The sequence below is a fragment of the Eretmochelys imbricata genome, chromosome 16 (genome assembly GCF_965152235.1).
Source record: "Eretmochelys imbricata isolate rEreImb1 chromosome 16, rEreImb1.hap1, whole genome shotgun sequence".
NCBI lineage: Eukaryota > Metazoa > Chordata > Testudines > Cheloniidae > Eretmochelys > Eretmochelys imbricata.
The window spans coordinates 14,604,656-14,631,060 of NC_135587.1; the positions used below are offsets into that span (position 1 = coordinate 14,604,656).

Below are 26,405 nucleotides of genomic sequence, written 5' to 3' on the forward strand. Positions count from 1 at the left end.
CGGTTGGCGGGGGTGGAGCTGGCCGGCGGCGATCCCGCGGCTGGGTCGAGATGCCGTCGGAGCGGTATCGCTGGGAGACCCTGGAGGCGCTCAAGGGTTCCAGCAAGGGGCAGCTGAGCTACTCCCAGGACTGGCTGCTGCGGGGTGAGGTGAGTGCGGAGTGGGGGAGCGCTGCGGGGACCCTACCCCACATATCGGGGGGGGGACTGGACCCGCCCCCGCCCAGCTCTGCTCGGGGACCCCCCACACACACAAGGGGCGGGGCGGGGCGGGGCTGGACCCACCCCCGCCCGGCCCTGCTCGGGGACTCCCCCCTCACATGCAGGGGGTGGGGGTGCTGGACCCGCTTCCTGCCAGCCCTGCTCTGGTGATCAGTTTGACTGACTTGTTTGGCTTCTTACCCATTCTTGTTAGGTCACTTATCAAAAGTGTTTGGCAACTCACAGACTAAGACCCACTGATGTAAACAGAGGTTTTATGAGCCACTACTTCGTGCATGTGTCCTGACTGGTGCTGTCTGAAATCCTGTTTGCAGTATTTTATAGTTGGTGGCTTATATAAAGATCTCACTCTGAAAACTTCTGGCCCTTCAGGCTACTACTTAATTCTTATTGTTGCCTCAAAACCCCCAAGTATTATAGCTTTATGCTTGGCTTCATTTTTAAAGCAATTAATGAAATAGCTGACTTCTGCCTCCCTCCCACCCAGTGTATTAGTTAATCTCAGATCATTGGTGGTGATCTCTGTATTGCAAAGTTTGTTTCCAGTGAGCTGGGCTTCTTGAGAGATTTTTCACTCTGTTCAATATTCAATAAAACTTCTCAGACTTGGGTTGACGACAGAGTTCCCTTCTTTCTTAAGTGGTGTTGCTGCGTATCTGGCAGCTACAGACAGATCTATTTTTAATTTTCTGCCTGGTGAGTAGATCCCTTGTTGGTATGCAAGAATGGACCTACTGGCTGGTGATCCTAGTTTGTGGGGCTTTTGATTTGGTTGAGTATATGTGGCCAGTACATTTGGCCCTTAGGACGTTACTACTCCTTGTGTATAAAACTTCCTTTTGAACTACGTTTCGTCAAGACCTTTCTTTGGCGCTTTCCATAACTGTTCCCAAATCTATCTGTAGATTAATTAAATTGTAATGACGTGTTGACTATGCTAGGTGTTTTCCAGACTGAGAAAAATACAGTGTCTGCCCTGTAAGATGTTGCAATATAAAAAAGACAAAGATGAGGCTGGTAAACAGAATACAACAGACAAGCAAGACGATTAGAGCAATGTTGACTGATGACAAATTAAACATGTTACATTCTCCTCTCCGATTCGTCGTCTTTTTGATCCCCAACAACAATACCCAGTTTCAGTTCCACCTTATGTCTCTCCTTCCTACCATTTGATCCCTGGCTTCTGATACATGAGTAGTTACTCCTGGGATAAGTTAAATAAATAAGTAGATGACTAAGGCCCAGTCTATACCTAAAACTTAACTCATCCTAGCTATGTCGACCAAGGGTATGAAAAATTCACACCCCTGACAAACGTAGTTAACTGACCTAAGCCCCAGTGTAGACACTGCTAGATCAACGGACAGAGTCTTCCATTGACCTAGCTACTGCCCTCTCGGAGAGGTGGATTAACTACAGTAACAGGATAATGCCTTCTGTCGCTGTAGTCTCTCTACGCTATCGTGGTGCAGCTGCAGCATTTCTAGTTTAGACATATACTTAGCTGGCTTCTTGTAGGCATAATATGGAAGAAGTGGACCCTGTGGAGTGATTTAAGTGAGGAGAGATTAAGTGGCTGTGTGGACCAGCTCAAGAAGGGTGTTCCATGCATAGGGGGCAGCAAGGAAATGAGTGCGGAGAAGTTTGTAGGAGGAGAAGACAAATGGTGTATTGGGGCTGACACAGTAATATCATGTAATATTGGTATCTGCACAATGAAGCCTTGTGAATGAGACCTGATCAGAGCTTTTTCAAGATCAGCTTTTTTTCTTAAAGTTAAACTGTTGTGTTTTAGAGCGGTAGCCGTGTTAGTCTGTATCAGCAAAAACAACAAGGAGTCCTTGTGGCATCTTAGAGACTAACAGATTTATTTGGGCATAAGCTTTCATGGGCTAAAAGCGACTTCATCAGATGCATGGAGTGGAAAATACAGTAGCAGGTACATACACACAGTTCATGAAAAGATGGGAGTTGCCTTACCAAGTGTGTGTCTGGGGGGGTCAGTGCTAATGAGACAATTCAATTAAAGTGGAAGTAGGCTATTCTCAACTGTAGAATACCAAGGGAGGAAAAATCACTTTTGTAGTGGTAATGAGGGTGGCCCATTTCAAACAGTTGACAAGAAGGTGTGAGTAACAGTATGGGGAAATTAGTTTTTGTAATGACCTATCCACTCCCAGTCTTTATTCAGGCCTAATTTGATGGTGTCCAGTTTGCAAATTATTTCTAGTTCTGTAGTTTCTCGTTGGAGTCTGTTTTTGAATTTTTTTTGTTGTTGAAGAATTGCCACTTTTAAAGTCTGTTGTTGAGTGATCAGGGAGATTGAAGTATTCTCCTACTGGTTTTTGAATGTTATAATACCTGATGTCAGATTTGTGTCCGTTTATTCTGTTGCATAGAAACTGTCTGGTCTGGCCAGTGTACATGGCAGAGGGGCATTGCTGGCACATGATGACATATATCACATTGGTAGATGTGCAGGTGAACAAGTCCCTGATGGTGTGGCTGATGTGGTTAGGTCCTATGATAGTGTCCCTTGAATAGATATGTGGACAGAGTTGGCACCAGGATTTGTTGCAGGGTTTGGTTCCTGGGTTAGTGTTTTTGTTGTGTGGTGTATAGTTGCTGGTGAGTATTTGCTTCAGGTTGGGGGGCTGTCTGTAAGTGAGGACTGGCCTGTCTCCCAAGGTCTGTGAGAGTGAGGGATCGTCCTTCAGGATAGGTTGTAGATCCTTGATGATGCGCTGGAGAGGTTTTAGTTGGGGGCTGTAGGTGATGGCTAGTGGTGTTACTTCCTTTGTTGGGCCTGTCTTATAGTAGGTGACTTCTGGGTATCCTTCTGGCTCTGTCAATCTGTTTCTTCACATCACCAGTTGGGTATTGTAGTTTTAAGAACAAATGCAGTTTTATCTTCGAGCTTGGCTATAGACGATGGATCGTGTGATGTGGTCTGGATGAAAGCTGGAGGCATGTAGGTAAGTATAGCAGTCAGTAGGTTTCTGGTATAGAGTTTACATGCTCATAGAAGAAATTCTCTCTCTCTCTCTCTCTCTAGGATATTTTGGAAGGATGCCGGTCCCCTCCCAAGTTGTCATCCTACTCTGGCTGGGTGCTGGATCGAGTGATCTCCCAATCTCTACAGGAAACACCTCTCTCCCGAAGTTCAACACCCAATGAATCCATTCCCCATACAGATGACCAGCCGCCCTCTCTTGCAAAGACCACTTCTTCTGCCAGCGAGCTGGGCTCCTCACCACTTTCATCTGCAGCACCCAGTGAATCAAAGGTAGCTAGTTAACTAATAACCCATATATAAGCAGCTAGGGAAAGAGCATAGTGGTCTTTAGCCTTAATCTGCCTGATCAAGGATAATCCAATGGTCTACTAGTACTAATGTGTTAATTTGTTCTAACAGTGAATGTACTCAGCTTCTTGGATAGGTTAACTGGAAATAGTGAGTTGGAAGGGTGAGTGACATCTTTCTTCAATAATGTCTCCTACTGGGCCAGATGCAAACTCAATTTGGCAGTATAAAAACATTAGTTCTCCAGGCTGTCACTGTGAGATCTAATAATATGGAGGAAGGATGACTGTGGGGTGTAAATCTAGGCTTTTAATGAAAATGAATGGGTGCATCTTGTGCTTTCTCCTGCTTGCTCTCCAAAGTCCTTCCAAGTTACTTACAGCTGTTAGGCCCCTGTTACAAGGTAGAGTGGAGAGGAAATAGGACAATTAGCAGCTAAGTTTTGAAGACTGGATGTAGAATGGGGTGGAGAAACAGAAAGTGAATAAAGTACTTTCAGTTATATTGAGTTAGGAGATTTTTTTGCAGCAGCTTGGCCTCCTGTAGAATTATGAAAGAACTTGCTAAGGAAGCCATCTTGAGTAATGCCACATGGATCTGAGCATCTGGTGAAGTTCTACCATGATTTAAAAATTACTTAGTGTTAGAAAGCAGCATGAGTGTAAGTGACTATTTCTCTAGGTACAAGAAGGCTATAAGTGTGGTTCTTTGGGGCCTGGTGTGGAGTCCTGTTTAATAGCTAAATATTTATAACTCAAGAAAACGTGATAGATTTGCAAACCTTTAACCAACATAGCAACATGATCTACATCTTTTTAGAGCATTTCAGGCTTGGTATTCAGGCATCTAAAATATCAGCTGCCACTTAACCCAGATATCTGCAAAGTAATTCACATCTAGGGAATGAATTTGAGTTTTGCATGCATTTTGCAAGATGCTAGCTAATTTAGAGACTTAGGGGTGGGGGGAAGACACAGGACAGATTTTATTATGGACAGTTCACTGTTTTGTACTTAATGGATAGCAGTCATTAATTGCTAAAAGCGTGATAGTTGGCATTTTAAAACCAATATGTCTTTGACTTGAATATTGCATTCAGTTTTGGTCTCCTTCCCTCAAAAAGAATGCTGACTTTCTCAGGTTGTGCAATGAAGAGGGCAAGAGGTTTTGGAGAGATTGTGTGAGGCAAGATTAAACTTGTGCTATTTAGTTTCCTTGATGAAAGTTATCAAATAATGAATAGTTTGGAGATCCATCAGTCACTTTCCTTTATCTAAAGGTAAAATACAAGAGAGACAGGGGACTTAATGACCTGGATACAATTCCCTGTTCTGCCACAGACTTCTTATGTAACCTTAAGCAAGTCACTTAGTCTCTCCGTGCCTCAGTTCCCCACCTGCAAAATGGGGATAATATTTCCCTACCTCACAGGGTGTTGTGAGGATAAATACATTAGATAGTCAGGCACTCAAGTACTGTGGAGATGGGAGCTGTATAAGAACCTTCGCTAGATAGGCAGTAGTCTGCTTTGACTCCTTTGTCTCTTATGGTGCGTGCTATTTTCTAGAGAAAGATTGTCAGTTTATCTAGTTTCCTGCATAACTTACTGATCTAATCTGTCACTGACTTGGTTTGTCCTGCTGTCCATACAGGGCAATGAAGATCTTAGTCTGCTGGAGACAGACCACAAAGTACATCTTCTTGTTCTACCATCTAAAGTTACAGAGGTGGAAGGCTGCATATGGATGTACAAGGAGGTCCATAGGTTGAAAGGAAAGGTAACAAGGCATGCTGAATCACTGGGGTACTACGTAGCCAAATGTGATGATGTTCCACCAAAACTAATGGGGATAAGCAGATAACCATATTTTAATTTAGGGGTTATCTTGGCCTAGTTTGTGCTGCTTTGCTTGCATTACCTTGTATGCAGATCCCAGTGATTACTGTAGCACAGTTCCTATCTCTGACAAAGTCTCTGGTGGGGATGTTTATGTGAAATCTGGCCCTCCAGAGCCTACTCCCTTCATTAGAAGTCACAGGGCTGTGTTCAAAATGCATAGTGTATGTGAAAGGCTCTTCCTTTCTCCTTGAAATCCGCAGGAGGGGCTCAGGCAGAGGCAGGAGCAGCAAGAACAGATGGTGAGAGCGGTTTCTGATATGGCAAGTGAGCAGCTGAAGCGCTTTGATGAGCTGAAGGAATTAAAACAGCATCAGGAATACCAGGACCTGCAGGAAGTGATGGAGAAGAGGTAAGGGTAGTTCTCTTATGTGACCTCTTAGAAATGCAGCAACTAACTGGTGTTGTTGGAGACTGACTAAATAGAGTTTTGATTCTTAGATCTGTAAACCTATTAAAAAAAAAAACAACTACTTTCTGTTGAGATTTGTGAATGAATTGGTACCTAATAGATGTTTTTGTATGTCTTGTTGAATATCCTACATCAAGAAACTATCCTTCGTGATCATATGCTCAAACAAACATGCACATGGGTTTTACAAGTAAAGAAAATTTAATGTAACGTTATGGTTTAGAATTTAAGTACATGGAAGTCACTTGCTGCCTTACACATGGGTATTAAAGTATAAAGTTGACTCACTATCTGTTGATACAAGTATTCTCTATTGGAGGCTGAGCTGGTAGCACTACCCATTATTAAGGCTGCCCATCACTTCCCATTCCAAGATCCTGTTTTCAGTTGCTTTAACTTTGCAAAGCTTTAGCTGTTTAGCCTGAAGTTTTCCATACCAGGGGTCTGCCTTGTGCTGAAGATTTCAATCCACCCTGAATGGAACCCAAGATTCCTGAATCTCACTGTTTCTCTGCCATCAGCAAATATCTATGAAATATGCTGGCAAAATGTCTCATCTCACTCCAGTGCTGGTTCACATAGCAATAGTAGATAGTTATTCACTATCAGTTACTCTGTAAGATCAAGTGGAAGAGGTCACTGCAGTGGATCTGAAGGTTCCAGCCCTGCTGATGATCCACATGTGATGACATTTGTTTTTTCAGTTTGCTGTTTTTTAAAACCTAGGAAATTTCTCTCTCTCTCACTCACACACACATGATTAAGGTTGCAAAGTAAAGCACTCAAAAGTTCAAAAATCCTTAATTTGGGCTTCTTGTGGAAATGTGTTGTGATAGTCTTTAATTACAGATTCACATACTATTTTTTTCCACAGGACCCTATGTAAACTAAATAGGAACTTGGAGGTGTTAAAAGACATTTATTTAACAGTACACAGCAGTAGTTCAGGACAGGAAGTGAAGGCTGTTGTATCTCATTGATCAAGAATGGAGAGTGTAATTCACCTTTTGGAATTTTGTCAGGACTCTGGGGTTAACACTTCTGTGATTTATGCTTGAAAATCTCATATGCAGCATCTTTGCATTTACTGTCCTACTGGTATTTATCTTTCAGGGTGTTTTTCAGGTGATTCTAGCTTTCAGTAAGTGGATGAAGAGAGATTGCATCTGATGGAGTTCTCCTTTAAACCAATTTAAAAATAGCTTCTCTGGTGTGTCCATAGACTGTACTTCATCCGGAGCATGTCTTGGGGGAAGAGGGTGGGGAATCCTTCGAAGTCCTTTGAAGAACAGAACAATCCCTCATTTTCTTCTGCTTGTATTTCAGCTCTAGGGAGGCCCAGGGTCAGCAGGAGAAGTTGAAAGAGGAACATCGACACAGAGCAAAGGTCTGAACTTAGAAAGGGTAGTGCTATTACAAGAAAGGGTGGTTGGCCTGTGTTTGGAAGCTAGGACTTGCACAGATTTAACTGCTTTAGTGATGCATAGCATAACACATATGTAGAGTGAAAATGTACATTGCAGTGCTGCCCCACATACTTGCTACATCCCCATGGGAATGCAGATATTCCAGTGAAATGTTCATCATTTAGGACATTCTGCTACATTGCAGGAATAGAAGCAGCTACATTTCACTCGTGGCTGAATCATAGTTAAAATGAAAGGTAGTTTGCTACTGACCTCAGATGGACCAGGGCTTTAGCCCTTAATATATAACTATTCAGGACAATGTCCATAGCCATTGAGGCATTGTAACCCAACTTGTCAGGATGTTGTCCACCCTTCACTTTTGTTCTGTGGTAGTAAACCTTTTAGTTCAATGTATAAACAGAGACGTGTACTATTCTTGTGTGTCTTGATCAGATTTTTTTTAAAATGGATTATATTTAAATTAAATACATTTCTCTTTTTAAAAATCAATAGATTTAAAATTGAAATTACTCCTATTTTATGTCTTAAATTTACTATAATCCATTAAAACCATTTAAAGTAAAATAAATAATATTAAGCAGTATGTGTTCTTGTTGTAAAATCATAGAAATGTAGGGCTAGAAGGGACCTTGATAAATCATCTTGCAATGAGGAAAGACCAAGTATACCTAAGACAATTCCCTGACAGGTGCTTATCCAACCTGTTCTTAAAAACCTCCAATGATGAGGATTCTACAACCTCCCTTTGAAGCCTATTCCAGTACTTAAACTATCCTTGTACTTAGAAACAATTTCTTAATATATAATCTACATCTTCCTTGCTAGAGATTAACCCCATTACTACTTGTCCTACCTTCAGTGGAGATGAAGAACTATTGATCACCATCCTCTTTATAACAGTCCTTAATATATTTGAAGACTTATCAGGTCTCCTCTCAGCCTTCTTTTCTCAGGACTAAATATGACCAGGTTTCTTTAACCTTTCCTCACAGGTCAGATTTTGTAAACCTTTTTGCATTTTTGTTGCTCTCCTTTGGACTCTCTTCAGTTTGTCCATGTATTCCTTAAAGTGCGGTGCTCAGAACTGGACACAGCACTCCAGCTGACACCTCACCAGTGTACAGTAGGACAGTTACCTCTTGTGTCTTACATATGAGGCTTCTGTTAATACACCCCAGAATTATATTAGCCTTTTTCACAACTGCATCACATTGTTAACTCATATTCAATTTGTGATCCACTGTAACTTCCAGATGCTCTTCTGCAGTACTACTGCCTAGCTAATTATTACCCATTTTGTAGTTGTGCATTTGATTTTTCCTTCCTAAGTGAAATACTTTACACTTGTCCTTACTCAGATTAATCTTCTTGATTTCAGACCAATGCTCCAAAACAGCCACAGAGCTGGTGGGGAATTTTTCAGTAAAACATTTTTTGTTGGAAAATGCTGATTTGTCAGAACTGAGACTTTTCTCAGGAAAGTTCAGTGAAACTTTCATCAGGAAGACTTTTGAGGCTGAGATTGGAGAGAGGCATAGGGAAAGCTGTCTGACTTGCTAGCCCGGTGGTTAGGGGTTCACAGATTCAAGTCCCTGTCTCCCCCACATTGCAGGTCAGCGATCTAACCACCAGGTTATAGAGTTAGTCTCAGTCAGTGTCTGTCTGTCTGTCTGTCTGTCTGTGTCTCTCTCTCTCTCTCTCTCTCCCCCCCCCCCCCAATGAATATTTTATACGAAGTGGAACAGCTCCAACAGGAGAGGTTGAGACAGACCCACTCCGCAATAGCAAAGAGCCTGGTAGTTAGGGAACTCTCTTGGGATGTGGGAGACCTAACCACTGAGGTATTGGCTATTCTGGGGTGGGTCTCTCCGATTTTCTACAAAAATATTTGGAAGGTCTCTGTTTCATCCTGATGTGGAAAGGGAAAAACTTTTTAAATCTTTTTTTCCCCCTCCCTTCAGGACAGGAAAACCATTTCCTACCCAGCTGCAGTACCGATAACTTTACCTGCAGTTTGATTTGTGAAACTCCAGGGTGATGATCAGGAACTTGAATATGCTTTTGCTTTTTGTGTGTGCTGCTGGTCCCTTTGTTGGCCAAACAGTCTGAGATACCAGCTGGAACTGCCGTGTCCCAACCTGCATTGCTCGGCAGCAGTCAATGTATATTATGAGCAGGCAGGATTTGTCCTTCCTTTGGATGTTGCTAAAATCTTTCTCTCTAGACGGGGAGTATATTTGGACTAAATTCTTCAAACTCGCCCTGAGACTGTTGCTGCCTCCAGAACGTTGAGTCCTGTGGTAACAGCACCAGTATGCTGTAGTGTGGCTCATGCTGTTAAAGGCTTTGTAGAATTTTTGCAGTGGGGATTTAAACCAGGGCCAGCAAGAGGAGTGACTGGAACATAGTTTTTAATCAGATTTTCCTGAGCATCCTTGCTTGTGGGTAGCATGCAGGGACTGTATAGGTAGTGTTGTGAGAAAAGCTTTATTTATGTAGCTTATCTTTACACTGTCACTCCCTCCTCCTCTCCAGATTTTAAACCTGAAACTTCGTGAAGCAGAACAGGAGAGGCAGCGTCAGGAGGAGTTGGAGCGTCTGCGCAAGGAAGAAGGCCAGGAAAGGCTACGCCGCCTCTATTCTATCCAGGAAGAGGTGCTGCAGCTTAACCAGCAGATTGACCCCAACTACAGACATAAAGACTTGCCACGGATAGATCTCTCAGGGTTCAGTAACCGTGGCAACCAGATCTGTGGGCTAGTGTCTGGGCTCATTCGCACCACTAGTGAGGTAATGAGGTTCTAGATTTCCTTTTCTTTTAAGTTAGCTTCTTATTCCTTGAAGGGAGACACTAAGTCAGCTAGTTGAGAGGTGCTTTGAGATCTTATGTTGCCACAGAAGAGCTTGTAGATGCAGTTCTTGTGCACTGGTTAATCTTGAAAGAAAGAGAATCTTTTTCTCAATGCACTTTAAATGCTTCCTTGAAAAAGTCTTATATAACTTATGGGGATTTTTACTGGAGAAGAGACACTTGATGTTAAATATACTGTAAAATGTTAACGTTAGATATCTCTCTTTTCTGAGACCATGCTAGAACTGGAGTGGCTGGTCAAACAATTGTTTGAGATTCAATGATGCACAGTGTTCAGTAGGTTCCAGCATTCACAAGCTTTCCTATAGCATCTAGGCTTTCTCACAAAACTACTCTTCTCTATATGAAAGGTGGGAGACAGAGTGAACCAATGACACACTTCTAAAATTTGGCATGGGCTGGGTTAGTTCTCAGTTCCAGTCTATCATAAATGTCTTGTAACTTCAGCTTTAGCTGGCATTTAAAATAACCCTCTTCCCAGTGGAGTTAAAGGGAAACGGATATTCAGGCTACATGGACTTGCTTCTCTAGCATGATCCCTTTTTGTTTTACCCAACCCTCTTAATGGAACTAATGTATTGAGAGTCTTGTCTGGCCCCATCACTAGACTCTGTGTCTGTCGGGTTTGCAAAGGTGGTTATTTTTCCTTAGTTATAATAAGTAAGATGGTATTTTATTTTTTTTATTTTATTTTGCTACATTGCAGTGGATCCCTTTCTGTATCTAGAGCTTGACTGTAAAAGAGTAAGTAGAAGTCTTCAGTAATTGGTTTACACAGGCATAGGAGGCAGAAATTCTGCCTTGTCTGTTGTGCACCAGGAAATGACTAAAGGCCACGAACTTGCTTCTCTTGACTGGTGGTGTGAATTAATTACTGGTTCTGGAGGAGGCAGTCTGGGCTTTCCAGTAGAATGGTGCTGCCATTGCACATTGAGGATAGTAGACAGCATGTGCATTAGGTTCACAGCTTCTACACAAAGTATCTAGGTGCTGTTCTGGGGGCAGCCTGCCCTCAATTGGCCTTTTGGTAGGGGGAACTTTAATTTGCCTTTTCCTTGTTTCCTGGTAGAGAGGTTTCCCTACTCAGGTAGATGTAGCCAACACTGAGCGAGCACTGCAGGAAATGCGAGGGTTAATATCTAGCATGCAACAAGAAATTGCCACAGCTTTGGAAGAGAAAAGGAAGCGGGATGAAGACGAGGAAAGAGAGAGGCAGAAGGAGTTACAGAAACAAGAGCAGCTGAAGGCCCAGACTCCAGTCCCTGCACAACATCCACGGGGGAAAGAGCAGAAGGAAGGTAGGTCCAGCTCCAGTGAGACCTACCTTACTTTATTGAGCTCCATTGGACTGCCACGCTAAACACTGGCTCAGAAATGCACAGGCTGCCGGAGCATCACCGTGGGTAGGCTTCAGGTCAAACAGAACTAATGTGGGTATGGGATTGCTGGCAGAAAGCTTCATTGACACTGAAATTGATGTTTCATAAACTGGTTATGTTAATTGAAGCAAAAACAGTCATTCTTGGACAATACACATCATGCTGGGACAGGAGGGACACAGACCGTTAATAGAGTAGGGGAGAACCTGGTGGGATGATGTGTGCTAGGTTACATGCATGGATTATTAAAGGGAGCCATTTCTAATTCCTCACCCCTGCTACCACGTGCATCTAGAATGGCTTACTGTTTGTCTGTAACTGAAGTTCAAAAAATCCAGGCACAGGAGTGATCAGTCTTCAAAGGGTGGACTTTTGTACAATTTGCAAAGCCTTAGTCAGGTATAATTGATTTTCTAAATTTGGTTGGGGAAGAACAACAGCTGCTCAGAACTTCTGAGTCTTGATAATTTTTGTGGAACATTAGGATTTCTGATGTCTTCGTTGTGGTAATAGTGTATTTTCATGTGACTGCTTTTCTTGTCTAGTATTAGGACTTCAGGTTAAGGCAGAGGAGAGCACAATGCAGTGGTATCAGCAATTGCAGGATGCCTCTGACCAGTGTGTTGCTTCCTTTAGTGGATTGACTGACTGCAAAGACAATCAGGTATGGCTACTCTACGAATCCAAATTATAAATATTGTTAGGAAAACTCTCTCCCTCCCTCCCCTGTCTTTCTACTTGTTTATTGTCTAATACTTATGTTGAGTGGGATGTAAAGCAGCCTTCAGAATGGCCCTGAAAACTTAGAAGCCCACCTGCAAAACCTACTCATCCACCTTTTACCAAGATTATGATGAATAAATGCTTTATTCACCTGTCAAAAAAATCCCTTTCTTTAAGAGGGTGCGTAAAAAATTTTGAAAGTCTGCCGTAGAGCAGATTTTTGTCCTGTGTATATTGTGATCTGGCTTAAACCCAAAAAAGTGAATAACTTGGAGTTGGGGCTGCCAGGAAGTCCTTAAACAGGAGCTAATGCCACAAAAGACTTTGAAAAACGTTCCTTTAAACAATCCTGTTTCTGCATCTCTTCTCTCATTCCTGGTGAGAAAATGGTTGGTCTTTTTTTTTTTTTTTAATTCAACTTGTGCCTCTCACATCACATTTGTAAATTGTAAATTTCCACAGCAAGCGATATTCTCAAATGGATTATAGTAATGTCAGGTGTGGGAGGAGTATTGACAAATCACATTGATTCAGTGAAGCTTTTAGGTTTCAATGAAGTTGAAACCTTGAGACAGTAAAATGTTAAGCAGCAGCTACTGTGCTTTCACAGGAATTTATTTTTTATTAACACTTCTCAGTTATAGTACTGGTTTTTTTGTTTGTTTGTTGTTTTGTTTTTTTAAATACTGCAGGAAAAGTTTCTGGCTGCCTTAAGGGCTGAGCACCTGCTCAATTTCCAATTAAAAAATACTGTAGCAGAACGAAACCTAGATACTATAGACTTGTTCCTGCCCTCCCAATGCATCACATACACATACACACACTTGTATGTATCTTGGAAAATCAGATATTTCATGCTCAGGCTTTTCAAGATGCGCACAGCAATGACTGTGGCAGAATGAAGTGTCATCAAGTCCCAATTACAAATCTTCCTTTTATCTTCAAGGAGGCTGGCACATTGCTGTCTCAAAATGAATTCTTCATTTATTAGTCTGAAGCTGTTCAATGTACTGTTCATCTTGTGTTGTATGTTCCTGTGCTCGAACTTGATCAGCGTTTTCAGCCCAATCCTGCAAGGACCTGAATGCCTCCTTTGTGTGAGAGTGCTTTTAACTCCTATTAAAATCAGTTGGAGTTAGTGCTGACTGCATCCTTGTAGAATTGGGCCACTCATGAGAAGTGTCTTCCCTGTGGTGATATGCCTCTTTGGGCTTGATCAGGTCTCTTGTCTGAAGTGATTTTAACAGCTTTTTACAATCTTCAACAGGTGAAGAATATCAGAATGGATCTCCAGAAAGCAGCCAGCATTCCTGTGAGCCAGATTTCATCCATAGCAGGTCAGGAAAATGCTGAGAACAATCCCAGCTGAGATGCTGTTAACCTTTAAATATCTGAGGGGAACATCAAGCCTGCCCTGTATCTCTGCATTGCTATTACATTGGAGAGCTAATGTGGATGGAGTCCCAATCTTTGTTATTTGAACTCTTTACTTGCAGTTGGGAGGGTATTTTCCTCAGCTGGGAGGAATCTTATTGATTTTTAGCACATTTCAGTTCTAGTGAGCAGATTTAGGGCATAGCTACACTTGCAGATGTAGAGCGTTTTGAGTTAAACCAGCCTTCGGAGAGCGCAGTAGGGAAAGCGCTGCAGTCTGTCCACACTGACAGCTTCAAGCACACTGGCGTGGCCACATTTGCAGCACTTGCAGCGGCATTGGGAGCGGTGCATAATGGGCAGCTATCCCAGCATGCAAGTGACTGCAAGGGGCTTTTCAAATGTGGGGGGGCAGGTGTAGAGTGTAACAGGGAGTGTGTTGTGTGTATGTGGGGAGGGAGAGAGAGTGGGTTTTTGGGGGCTGAGAGCATGTCAGCATGCTGTCTTGTAAGTTCAGACATCTCACACAGCATTCCACACTAATGGTTACTTTGTCTTGGAGCAGATAAGCAGCCGGCTGTCAGAAACGGAGCTTTCAAAGGGCATATCTGCATTCCTGCAGCGATTCAAAAACAATGACAAGAGTGGCCACTTGACTTAAGGGGATTATGGGACGTTTCTGGAGGCTGATCAGAGCGCAGTAATGCAACACCGCATTCACGCTGACGCCCAGGCATTTCAGCGAAGACGCAGCAAGCGTTCATCTTCTCGCTGAGGTGGAGCACCAGGAGCGCTCCAGCTGTGGAGTCAGAGCGCTCTACGTGCCTTGCTAGTGTGGATGGGTAGTGAGCTAGGGCGCCCAGGGCTGCTTTAATGCGCTCTAACTTGCAAGTGTAGCCAAGCTCTTAGAAATATTTAACAGGACTCTTACCCCCTCCCTTCAGAATCTGGTGCTAGCTTTACTGAGGCTGATGTGGTTTGGTTGAGGCTTGCTTGTTGGCAACTTCCTAATATTCTGTCTCTCCGTGCACTATTGATGATATATTCACAGGCTCTCAGCTAAGAGAGATATTTGACAAAATCAATAACCTTCTCTCTGGAAAGTCTGTTCAGTCTGGAGGGCGAACTGTGTCGGTGACTCAACATCCACAGGGTCTGGATTTTGTTTATTACAAACTGGCGGAGAAATTTGTGGTGAGGACACCTTGTCTTATTGGGGTGGTGAGGGTAGCCATAGCTTCTGGAGATTCTCTGGGATGCTGACCTGTCTCTTTAACTATTGAAAACAAAAGTCTTCAGAACTTATCACCTGCCAGGCTATGCTCACGCTATTAGAAAAAATGGGATTATATTTTTTGGCCCAGGAAAAAGAGGAGCTTTGCTTTTTTCTTTATGCACTTGCTCATGTCTTATGGAAGGAGGCAAGGCCCCGTTGACTCCTCAACTTACTCCCTACACACTTTTAAAAAACAAAACAAAACAAAAAAAAAAACCAGAGGCATGTGCAGTACCAGTGGAATGTAGGGTGATATTTAGCATATCATGTAGCACAAACCTATGCACATGCTCAAAATACACTATTGAAAACCTTGTAACTTGGCAAAATTTGAAACAAGAATTCACTGGGCCACTGAAACACACATCCGCAATCTAGGGACTATGTCCCTGCCAAGTTTCCAACACTTCCCTTTGAGGGGCTATAGCTGTTCAAATTATGCTGCCCCTTTTTTTTTTATAGGGAGTGTTGTTTTTTTTCTACTCTCCATTCTTAAATGGCTTTAGCTGCATTTGCTGAAGATTTAAATCAATCAATAACCCTTGCTTTTGTGCTGACCACAAATGTGCAGAATTCTAGCTCAAAAGGTAAAACTTGGTTAAATTATAAGCATATGAAAATGGTCCTTTTAGAATGAAAATACTTGTGTAACCTTAACTACAGGCTTTTATAAATAGTGCCTCTAATCACTTACTCATTTTCTTTATCCTGAGAAGAAGGGTTTATGGGCCTCTGGCAAGGACATGTAGATTGTATTGTCCTCCCATATTGGGTAGCTGCGTGCTCATGGAATATATAGAAGCATTAGGAGCCTTCAGTAAAGGATATATGTAAACTAAAAAATAAATTAAAATGTTGTCTTTGCTGAGCATTAACTTGAAAGGGGTGTGTGTGTGTATCTTTAATGTTTTCAGAAACAAGGAGAGGAGGAAGTGGCTTCTCACCACGAGGCAGCTTTCCCAATTGCTGTGGTGGCTTCAGGAATCTGGGAATTACACCCCAGGGTGGGAGACCTCATTTTAGCTCACCTGCACAAAAAATGCCCCTACTCTGTACCATTTTATCCTGCGTTCAAGGAGGGGACTCCCATAGAAGAGTATCAGAGGTAACTTCTCCATATAACTTCTCTTCTTTGGAGCTCTGTAAGGGCTGAGAGTAGCAGCTGGTAGGGAAATTGAAGAAATACATGTTTTCTTACATTAACCCTCATTTGCCCCTCCACTTCCTCAAAGGATAATTTACTGATCTAGTTTTGAAGTATCCAGTACAGAATAGAACCTTATTGCTTTACACTGATGTTTGCCATTACTTGGAAATCTGAGATCAGGCCAAGCATGTCTAGAAGCAGTGTCACTGGTTTGTCTGCTGTTAAGTGGATGCTATGGCCGCTAAAATACCTCCACCCCCCAAAAATAATGTTTCAACTAGGGCTGTCAAACAATTTAAAAAAATAATCCTGATTAATCACACAATTAAAAAAATCACTATTAATCACAATCTTAATCGCACTGTTAATAGAATACCATTTATTTAACTATTTTTGGATGTTTTCTATATTTTTAAACATTGATTTCAATTTCAACACAGAATATAAAGCATATAGTGATCACTTTATATTTTTTATTACAAGTATTTGCACTGTAAAAAAGAAATAGTATTTTTTAGGGCTTTTGATTAATTGCAGTTAACTCACGTGTTTAACTCAAAAAATTAATCACAATTAATCACAGTTTTAATCATTCTGTTAAACAATAGAATACCAATTGAAATTTATTAAATATTGTGAATGTTTTTCTACATTTTCATATATATTGTATTCTGTGTTGTAAATGAAATCAAGTGCATATTTTTTATTTTAAATATTTGCACTGTAAACATAAACAAAAGAAATAGTATTTTTCAGTTTACCTCATACAAATACTGTAGAGCAATTTCTTTGTTGTGAAAGTGCAATTTACAAATGTAGATTTTTTTTGTTATATAACTGCACTCAAAAACAAAACAATGTAAAACTTCAGAGTGTACAAGTCCACTCAGTCCTACTTCTTGTTCAGCCAATTGCTAAGACCAACAAGTTGGTTTACATTTACGGGAGATAATGCTGACTGCTTCTCACTTAGTGTGTCTGAAAGTGATGATAAGCATTCACATGGCACTGTTGTAACTGGCCTTGCAAGGTATTTATGTGCCAGCTAAACATTCGTTTGCCCCTTCATGCTGTTCAAACTTTCAGGTGTCACCAGTGTATCTTGTAGCACCTTACTGATGAGTGGACCTAGGGCCAGACTTTTAGCGTAGTTGCTTATCCAACTTTTTATTTATTTTTTTGCTGGTGAAGGGATATATGTTTATCGATGTTTTCCCTAATCGTGGCCTTTTAAAAAGTGTTGTCCATAATATTCAGTATGTTTAAGACACTGGACTACTGAGCTCAGTGTTTAATAAGTAGCCTTCATGTGAATTCTTGCACAGCTCTAGCATATTCTGATGTTAAATTTGAGAGTTGTTAAAGAAGGCTGCGAATTGGGGTCACTTTGGGAAACCAGTGAACCTGGCTTGGTATATTAATATTAGAGTGTCTTTCTTCCAATATACAGGATACTTGGTTATCAAGTTAAGGATTCCAAGGTAGAACAGCAGGATAATTTCCTTAAACGGATGTCTGGAATGATCCGTCTTTATGCGGCTATCATTCAACTACGGTGGCCTTATGGAAACAAACAAGTGGTATGTAAATGGTGCTTTAAAAATGTTATATTACAACACTAATTCTTGGGATAGGAACAGCATTGACTAAACTGATTTAAAATGTGGTTTAAAACTGATCCAGACTTAAGTTTAAACTAGTCATTGTGAATAGAGACAAACTGTGTTTAAAGGGACTGTCAACTTGAATTTTTTTAATTGACTAATTTAAAACAGTTCCAGCTTTTGACGAATTATGTTTTAAATAGTATGTTTTGAAATTGTTCTTAAAAATTCCTTTAAAAATACAAAGTAAGGGTTTGTCTGCATGTTTATAAGAGTCTCTATCAGAAAATATTCTGAAAATGCACAAAGTATTGTCCCAAAATAACTGTCCCTTGGAGAGCAAGTGGAACTGGAGAAAAATCTGGTAATGTTTTTGGTGGCAATATTTTGCAAGATTATCAAACATACAATGAGTTGTTTTCTTGTTCCTTTAGACTCACCCTCATGGGCTGGGCCATGGATGGCGCTGGCTGGCTCAAATGTTGAACATGGAGCCTCTCTCTGATGTGACAGCTACACTTCTCTTTGATTTCTTAGAGGTAAGTGATGTTACCTGGTATGAGCCTCACTAGCAAAATAAATAAGTTGGATGAGGAACTAGTCTAAAAGTCTGGCCCTAGGTCCTCCCATCAGTGAGGTGCCATAAGACGCAGTGGTGACATTACTATATAATACGTTCAGATGCTGCTGGCTGTAGCCATGACAGTTTTTTTATAAATGGCCTGAGTTTCACCCCTCCTCTACCCCTCCCCACGCTTTTGAAAGGAGGCTTATGTATATTTTCAGAGACCCTTGCTCTAAAGAGTCCTTTAATTCCCTCAGTGATATGATTTCAGTTTTATCTGTTTAAAAAGCTGGACTCCCACAGTGCAGTGTTTGGCTTTTTATTACACTTGGTCCCTCAGCAGCTGAGGCAGTTCACATTAAGCTCATCAATATTTTAATTCCTTATTTTTATTCTTCATATACTTGGCAAGTCCAAACTCACTAGTACTGGCACTGGCTGGTACAATACAGTGCAGAATGTTTTATGCCATATGGCCATCCTAATTAGATTGCTTCACAGAACAGGTGGGCTTTTACAGCAAGAAAGGGAGAGAGCTTGGTGTGCATTAATTGGGAGACTGATCCTAAGATACAAAGGTACGTAAATAAGGCACCAAGCTGGTAATGGATGAAGACCAAGTTGAGGCTAGTAAAGAAGCATGGATGGAACATAGACAGCAAGAGGAGGAGTTCTGTAGAAAATGACAGGTATAGATAAGGGCAGAAGTCTGTAGAGCCTTGAAAGTGGAGCAGAGAACTTTATGCAGAAGTAGGTGGTAGCTACCAGAGAGATGCAAGACAGTGACAGCAGGGAGGTATTGTCAGAGTGGGGAAAAAAAAGGGTGGTTTTGATAGATCCATTTTGAATGGGCTCCATGGGGAGAGTTGAAAAGAAACTGCTATAATAGTCAAAGGGGGACATGACCAGAGAATAGACTGGCAAAATGGGTGAGGAAGAGAATTATTTTGGGGAGATATTGTTGAACAGGAAGGAGATCTCAAAGGTGGCGCCATGGACTGTGCATGGGTGAATGATGAGGAAACAAGGTGGTGCTGATGATGATGTTGGGGTGGGAAAGAGAACGTGCTGAGCTTCTTTAACTTGGAATATATGGCATTAAAATACAGGAATATGATCAAATATAATAGAAAACCAGAACTCTGCAAATTGGGGCAAATGGTTGCAGAAATTGGGGTAAATGCTTGCAGAAATTGTCACTAGTGATGGGCGCTTCATTCCCTGACATTGTAGAAATCAAGATGTTTCTTTTCTGGGTTCTAATGGATTTGGAGTCTTCTCTTGTTCTGTGGCAATCCAGATGAATTTCTGGAGTGTGATTCAAGATGCAGATGGCCAGCAGAGTTCAAACTATACTGCCTGAGTTCTTGAGGCATTTGTATTGTACAAATTTGTAAGAGTTCTCTCTCAATTACAAGGCCCAGTTCTGAATTCTGATCTCTGTTACCTTTATGGTTTTGTGTGCCAGGTGTGTGGCAATGCGCTCATGAAACACTACCAGGTCCAGTTCTGGAAGATGCTGCTACTTATCAGAGAAGACTATTTTCATAGGTATGACACCTATATATATAAACCTTATACAAAGAAACTTCTGTCAGTTTTTTTTCAGAATTAGGAGCATTTCCTCTTAGCTCTATGTTCATTAGTGTTCCTGAGAACACTAATGTCATAAGCTCTCCCCCATGTAAATAACACAAGGCTGTTTTTCTGTTTGTGTTTTGGAGCTCACTCTTGTTGATCTCCCTGCAGGATTGAAGCAATCACCATCTCTGGGCAGATGGGCTCTTTAATGCGGCTTAAGCAATTTTTGGAGGTAAAGCATTCTCTTTAAATTCTTGAAAGTCTCTATTTTTTCCCTTTTCTTAAAGATGTATTGTTCAGTCAGCAAATCCCATGCTACCTTCTGATTCCCAAAAGGTCCATGATTATGACTTTTTGATGCATTCTCCATTCTTATATGGCTTCTTTGTTACTGAGTCTGTTCAGTCTTCTTGATGATTATGACTCCGAAACCTCTCCCTTCTCAACTGCCCCTCTGTCCCCCCCATCATAGGCATCCTTTTGAAGAAATATTTTGCAAAGGTGTAAAATACACTTTATTTTGAAAGTGTCTTGCAAATATTGATTAGTTTTAATAAATATGAAGCTAGGAGACACAGGAGTTTGTGATTTTCTTACTTAAAAACAAAGGAGCACCCAAGGACAAAAAGGCCATTGCAGAGAAACGAAATGAATTCTTTGTATCGGTCTTCACAGCTGAGGATGTGAAGGAGATTCCCAAACCAAGCCATTCTTTTTAGGTGACAAATCTGAGGAACTGTCCCAGGTGTCATTAGAGGAGGTTTTGGAACAAATTGATAAACTAAACTGTAATAAGTCACCAGGACCAGACGGTATTCACCCAAGAGTTCTAAAGGAACTCAAATGTGAAATTGCAGAACTACTAACTGTAGTCTGTAACCTAGCATTTAAATCCGCTTCTGTACCAGATGACTAGAGGATAGCTATGTGATGCCAGTTTTTAAAAAGGGCTCCAGAGGTAATCCTGGCAATTACAGGCCTGTAAGCCTGACTTCGGTACCGAGCAAACTGGTTGAAACTATAATAAAGAACAATATAGTCAGACATATAGATGAACATAATTTGTTGAGGAAGAGTCAACATGGTTTTAGTAAAGGGAAATCATGCCTCACCAATCTACTAGAATTCTTTGAGGAGATCAACAAGCATGTAGACAAGGGGATCCAGTGGATAAAGTGTACTTAGATTTTCAGAAAGCCTTTGACAAGGTCCCTCACCAAAGACTCTTAAGCAAAGTAAGCTGTCATGGGATAAGAGGAAAGGTCCTCTCATGGATTGGTAACTGGTTAAAAGATAGGAAACAAAGGGTAGGAATAAGTGGTCAGTTTTCAGAATGGAGAGAGGTAAATAATGGTGTCCCCCAGGAGTCTGTACTGGGACCAGTCCTATTCAATGTATTCATAAATTATCTGGAAAAAGGGGTAAACAGTGAGGTGGCAAAATTTGCAGATGATACAAAATTACTAAAGATAGTTAGACCCAGGCAGACTGCGAAGAGCTACAAAAGGATCTCTCAAAACTGGGTGACTGGGCAACAAAATGGCAGATGAAATTCAATGTTGAGAAATGCAAAGTAAGGCGCGTTGGAAAACAATCCCAACTATACATATAAAATGATGGGGTCTAAATTAATGGTTACCACTCAAGAAAGATCTTGGAGTCATTGTGGATAGTTCTCTGAAAACATCCACTCAATGTGCAGTGGCAGTCAAAAAAGCAAGCAGAATGTTGGGAATCATTAAGAAAGGGATAGATAATAAGGCAGAAAATATCATATTGCCTCTCTATAAATCCAATGTACACCCACATCTTGAATAGTGCGTGCAGATGTGGTCGCCCCATCTCAAAATAGATATATTGAAATTGGAAAAAGATTCAGAAAAGGGCAACAAAAATGATTAGGGGTATGGAATGGCTTCTGTACGAGGAGAGATTAAGACTGGGACTTTTCAGTTTGGAAAAGAGATGACTAAGGGGGGATATGATAGAGGTCTATAAAATCATGTCTGATATGGAGAAAGTAAATAGGGGAGTGTTGTTTACTCCTTCTCATAACACAAGAACTTGGGATCACCAAATGAAATAAATAGGCAGCAGGCTTAAAACAAACAAAAGGAAGTATTTCTTCACACAGCGCACAGTCAACCTGTGGAACTCTTTGCCAGAGGATGTTGTGAAGCCCAAGACTGTAACAGGGTTCAAAAAAGAACTAGATAAATTCATGGAGGATAGGTCCATCAATGGCTATTAGCTAGGGTGGGCAGGGATGGTGTCCCTAGCCTCTGTTTGCCAGAAGCTGGGGATGAGGGACAGGGAATGGATCACTTGATGATTACCTGTTTGGTCCCTCTGGGGCACCTGGCATTGGCCACTGTCAGAAGACAGGATACTGGGCTAGATGGACCTTTTTCTTGCTTTTATAGCAGGCTTTTTCAGTGGAAGAGTTTCTTACATAACTTGAGTCCTATTGGGTGCAGATATTTCCATAATGTAGCCAATCTCTTTTGGAGGTTTGGAATTGCTTGCATTGGTTCTAAATTGACTGTTTTTGTTTTGTTTTGTTTTCCTAGAAATGTTTGCAGCGGAAGGAAATTCCTTTACCAAAGGGTTATCTGCCTTCTTCCTTCTGGAGGTCATAAGTCGGTTCCTTCCCATTTTCATCTTCACAGTAGTTCAAAGAATTTCCTCACCTACCTTCTTGTTACATTCAGGGACAAGAATACATAGAAATGTAAATCTTACATTTGTATTTCCATGGATGTTGTGGATATTTTCAACTGAAACATTTTACCCATCTTTGATCCTATTTTATGCTAAACAGAATTTGGAGCTTCAGTAACTTTTCTCATCTAACTTATTTTGCAAATAATTTAAGCCATTCTGTTTGCATTTCATTAGCTTTACGGACCTATTGTGCGTGTATTATGGAATATAAGAGGCTCCTTCACATCTTGAACAAGTACAGTGAATGTGTCAAGTGCATAAACTAGTCTAAATGCCCCACTACACTTTAGAGTTTACTTACAGTAAGCAATGACTTTCAGGTGGGAATTTTGCTCTGAATTGATCAATCTGTGATAGTTTTACATGAAACTGCAAATAGAAATACCTCAGTACTTTAGTCATATTAAGGTCTAAATATAAAATCCTGTAAAACTTTATTTTTGCATTTTGTGTGTCTAGGCATTTTAAAGTTGTTTCATTGTTAACAGCATTGGAGCCCATAGGAAAATTCATTTTATATCTGGCTGCCTAAAAGTTCAAAGCAGCAAAAGTGGTGGTTGTGTTAACGAGGCTGATTTGATGTTGGTCAAATGTCACTTTGGTTGTAGAGACAGCATTGATTTCTTCATTTTTCCCCAGGGAAGGCCTTAAAATCAACAGCTCTTTCATTTTAACTTAGAAATTCTGATTTTTCCTAATGACACAGCATTCCTTATTTACCTGGGTTAGACTTGATTTTTACAGCTACATAAGCAATATGATGGCTGCTGAAGAACAGCTCACTGCTTTCTGTTTTTTGGATTTTTTTTAAAAGGCTTTGCATGCGTGTAATATCTTTATTGTGAGGTTCATGAAACTAGAAGGATCCATGATCCACCATATGAAATGTAGTTTAGAATCGGTCTGACCAAAAAAAACAACAAAAAAACAGCAGGTGGAAGGGCACTTAACAGCTTTGTGTCTTCTTCAGTACTGATATTGTGCTATCACATGAAGAAATTAGAAATGTAGAAATTAGAAGTTAGTCCCCTTGGCTTGTCTAAAGAAGAACTGAACTGTGGTATTGACCTGTGTCGAAAAAAGCCTTTATAGCTTGATCAGACATGGATTGTATGAGTTTTACTGCAGTTTGTGTATAAAGTACTGTAATAGTTTTGTACTATGATAGTGTAATGTTGAATTATTCTAAGAATGGTTCATTCTAGAATCTTATTTGAAAAAAATGTTAAATTTAAGACTCTTTTTAACCTAAAGCTGATGCAGTTTACTTCTCTCTGGGTGCCTGCAATGGTGCCAAGTAAGTTTCTGGGAATCCTTAATGGGTGTCTGTACCAATGTGTTATGGAAGGTCAGATTGGGAGGTGATTTTTGACAGTGGAGTGCACTCTGCCTGAGAGGCCATTGAAGAGGTAGCAGTTATGTGCTACATGTTAATATTTCTCCCATTTCTAGTGGACAGGTGCCCATATTGCAACTGGATAGCTAATTGACAGTCTTGGCAGGAAGAGAGATTTAATATGAAAATTTAAAATTTACATTTCTAACCCAGAGGGTGGCTTATTCACAAATGTGGGGTGGGAGGAGGGAAGGGGGCATTGTGGAGATGATTCTACTACCATTGCACATAGTATAGAATTTTAGTTTTTAATCCAGAATCTTCCTCCACCTTCCGTCACTGCCCTGCTCATGTGCTTAACTTCGGCCTGGAGGGGTCACATCTAATATTGAGGGGGTAATTCAGTTTGCATACTTATTCAATCTTTGACCTCTTTGCTGAGGTCTGGCAGCCTTGTAGTGAGAGCTGACAGCTAAAGTGAGTTGGATACCTAATCGCTGGGAACTGGGCTGGACACTCATTTTTTTTGTAGTCCATTTAACAGCCATCCGATGGTAGCCACTTGCTTGCTGTTGATCTGGGCTCTGGCTGAAGTAGTATCCTAGAATCAACTAGACCTCTCCTCTTTCTCCCTCTCCTTTTGTATATTTGATGAAGACCCTTTAATTCAGAAATAGTTCAGGTAGAGATTGTTCTAGCAAAATTAATAGCATTTTCATGTTTTATTGGCATTTTTTGTCACTGAGACCTCCAAAAATGTTTTTAGTCTTTAGTGAAGAGCAAGTTTTGAGAGAGAGGAAATTAAATGAAAATAAGTAAAAACTCGGACAAGAACATGATTGTATGTATTTGAGAAATGACCATTGAGGCAAAGTGTTTCACAAAACACTGCCACAAACACTATTTAAGCAATATTATCACAAGATTTTGAGTGTCTATGATGAAGTCATCTACTGATAAAGCTTATGCTACAGTGTTTTTAATAATATGTATCTCTATAGCTTAAATTTTGTATGTTAAACTTTCCCAGGAAGCACATGTAAAAACACTGTCCCCGATACAAGAAGGAAAATGTTTTTTAATTTTTTTTTTTAAAGTCTGACTGCTTAGAGTTGGTAATACTGATAGCTGTTATAGAATGCTATTGAAAGGATATAAGGGGAGATCATCAAAAGCGCAAAGGACAGTTAGGTATTCAAGTCCTATTAGTGCCTCATAAAATTTCTCACTGTGCCTATGTTTAGTGTAGCAACCATTCCTATAATGAACAAACTAAAATGTATTTAATTACATCTTGAATATCTAATGCTTACTGTTGTGGTCATATTGGATATTTTGGTTAAATATTATAGATTTTGTTTAAGTTCTAAAATGTGTGTGGATCATGTTTTATGACAATATGCAAGGCAGGAAGCTTTGTATATTTTAGTTATTTAGGGGATATTAATGAAGGTGTATGTTTTTATAAATACCGTAAGGATGTTGAGTTTCTCTGCCTTACTTATGAAAGACTGTTGCAATGGATTGCCATGATGTTTTGAAACTATATTTAAATAGAGCAATAAATTTATTTTTTAAAATGCTTCCACTTAATGTATTCACATAACCAAAATGTAACACATACCACCTTTCCAGGGGTAGTTCATAATTGTATCTAGTGGTGTCTAATGTAACTGAAGTCTCATTTTTTGTTGAAACTGTTTTTTTCCATTTCTGTCGATTTGAGTGATGGCTATCTTGCCTTACTAGGGTATTTAGAGAACTTCTCAATGCAGCGTACAATAGAATGTATTTATATAATCTCAAATGCACTTAAAGGATTTGTTTCCAGTATGTATGCGTCACATTCATTTCAAATACAGTGTAAATGGGAACATCTGACATGAAAAATTGTTGTACATTAACGACCTGATCCAATTTAAATTGATGTGATTGATGTGACTCATGTACTTCATTAGAGATAATGGTCCTGTTGCAGTCCTACAGGTTCTGTTGCAATGTCTGTGGAAGATGATTTTTATTCTATTTAATTGCTTTAACAGCTTGCACAGGAGCTGAAAGAGAATGTATGTTTGTGGGTTTTTTAATAAAGAACAAAACCACAACTCTGTTGCCAGAAATTTTATTTATTTGCTATCTCACTGGGGCTTTAAATATATATGAGGGCTCCATACAACATAGTTTAGGGGGTATAATTACAGCATCCTAGTGTTCCTATTTAAAGAACGACTTCCTTTTTAGTTGTTAACAAAACTGGTGCATAGACTATCTAAAAACAAAAACCTCTTACCTGTGCAGGCATTCAAATCTTTTTGAAACCATGATCTTTTGTCATTTTTGCCTTGCAGATGGGTTTGAGAAAGGAACCCTCTACATTATCTTTAATATTAATGCAAACTAAAGGTGCCTGCTTTTAGTAGTAGTACAGAAATCTAAACCTTGCTAAATATTCTTTTTATGGTAAATTAAATGTTTTTATGTAAGCGTTGTGCTCTTTTTTTGCACTTCTATCAAGGGAATGCTCCGGGGCAGCAGCCTGAAAGTGACTAGCACAAAG

At 40.4% G+C, this 26,405-nt stretch overlaps 1 protein-coding gene across 1 annotated transcript; it reads left to right on the top strand.

Annotated features, from left to right (window-relative positions):
* The first annotated feature begins 13 nt into the window (after positions 1–13).
* Positions 14–24,920, top strand: GLE1 (GLE1 RNA export mediator). The gene is made up of 16 exons (XM_077835866.1): positions 14–149; positions 3,280–3,510; positions 5,181–5,306; positions 5,629–5,777; positions 7,164–7,224; positions 9,803–10,057; positions 11,209–11,437; positions 12,064–12,182; positions 13,509–13,578; positions 14,667–14,809; positions 15,806–15,996; positions 17,489–17,618; positions 18,077–18,181; positions 19,676–19,758; positions 19,957–20,020; positions 22,359–24,920. The coding sequence occupies exons 1-16, from the start codon at positions 51–53 to the stop codon at positions 22,425–22,427; spliced, it is 2,124 nt and encodes a 707-aa protein (XP_077691992.1). The 5' UTR covers positions 14–50; the 3' UTR covers positions 22,428–24,920.
* Positions 24,921–26,405: the final 1,485 nt, after the last annotated feature.

What these genes read in the sequence shown, in the direction of transcription:
- GLE1 (XM_077835866.1), top strand. Translation starts at nt 51, where the DNA reads ATGCCGTCGGAGCGGTATCGCTGGGAGACCCTGGAGGCGCTCAAGGGT. An exon ending in AACTGGCGGAGAAATTTGTG is followed by an intron (nt 14,810 to 15,805) that starts GTGAGGACACCT and finishes TAATGTTTTCAG; the next exon opens with AAACAAGGAGAGGAGGAAGT. An exon ending in CTTATGGAAACAAACAAGTG is followed by an intron (nt 17,619 to 18,076) that starts GTATGTAAATGG and finishes TTGTTCCTTTAG; the next exon opens with ACTCACCCTCATGGGCTGGG.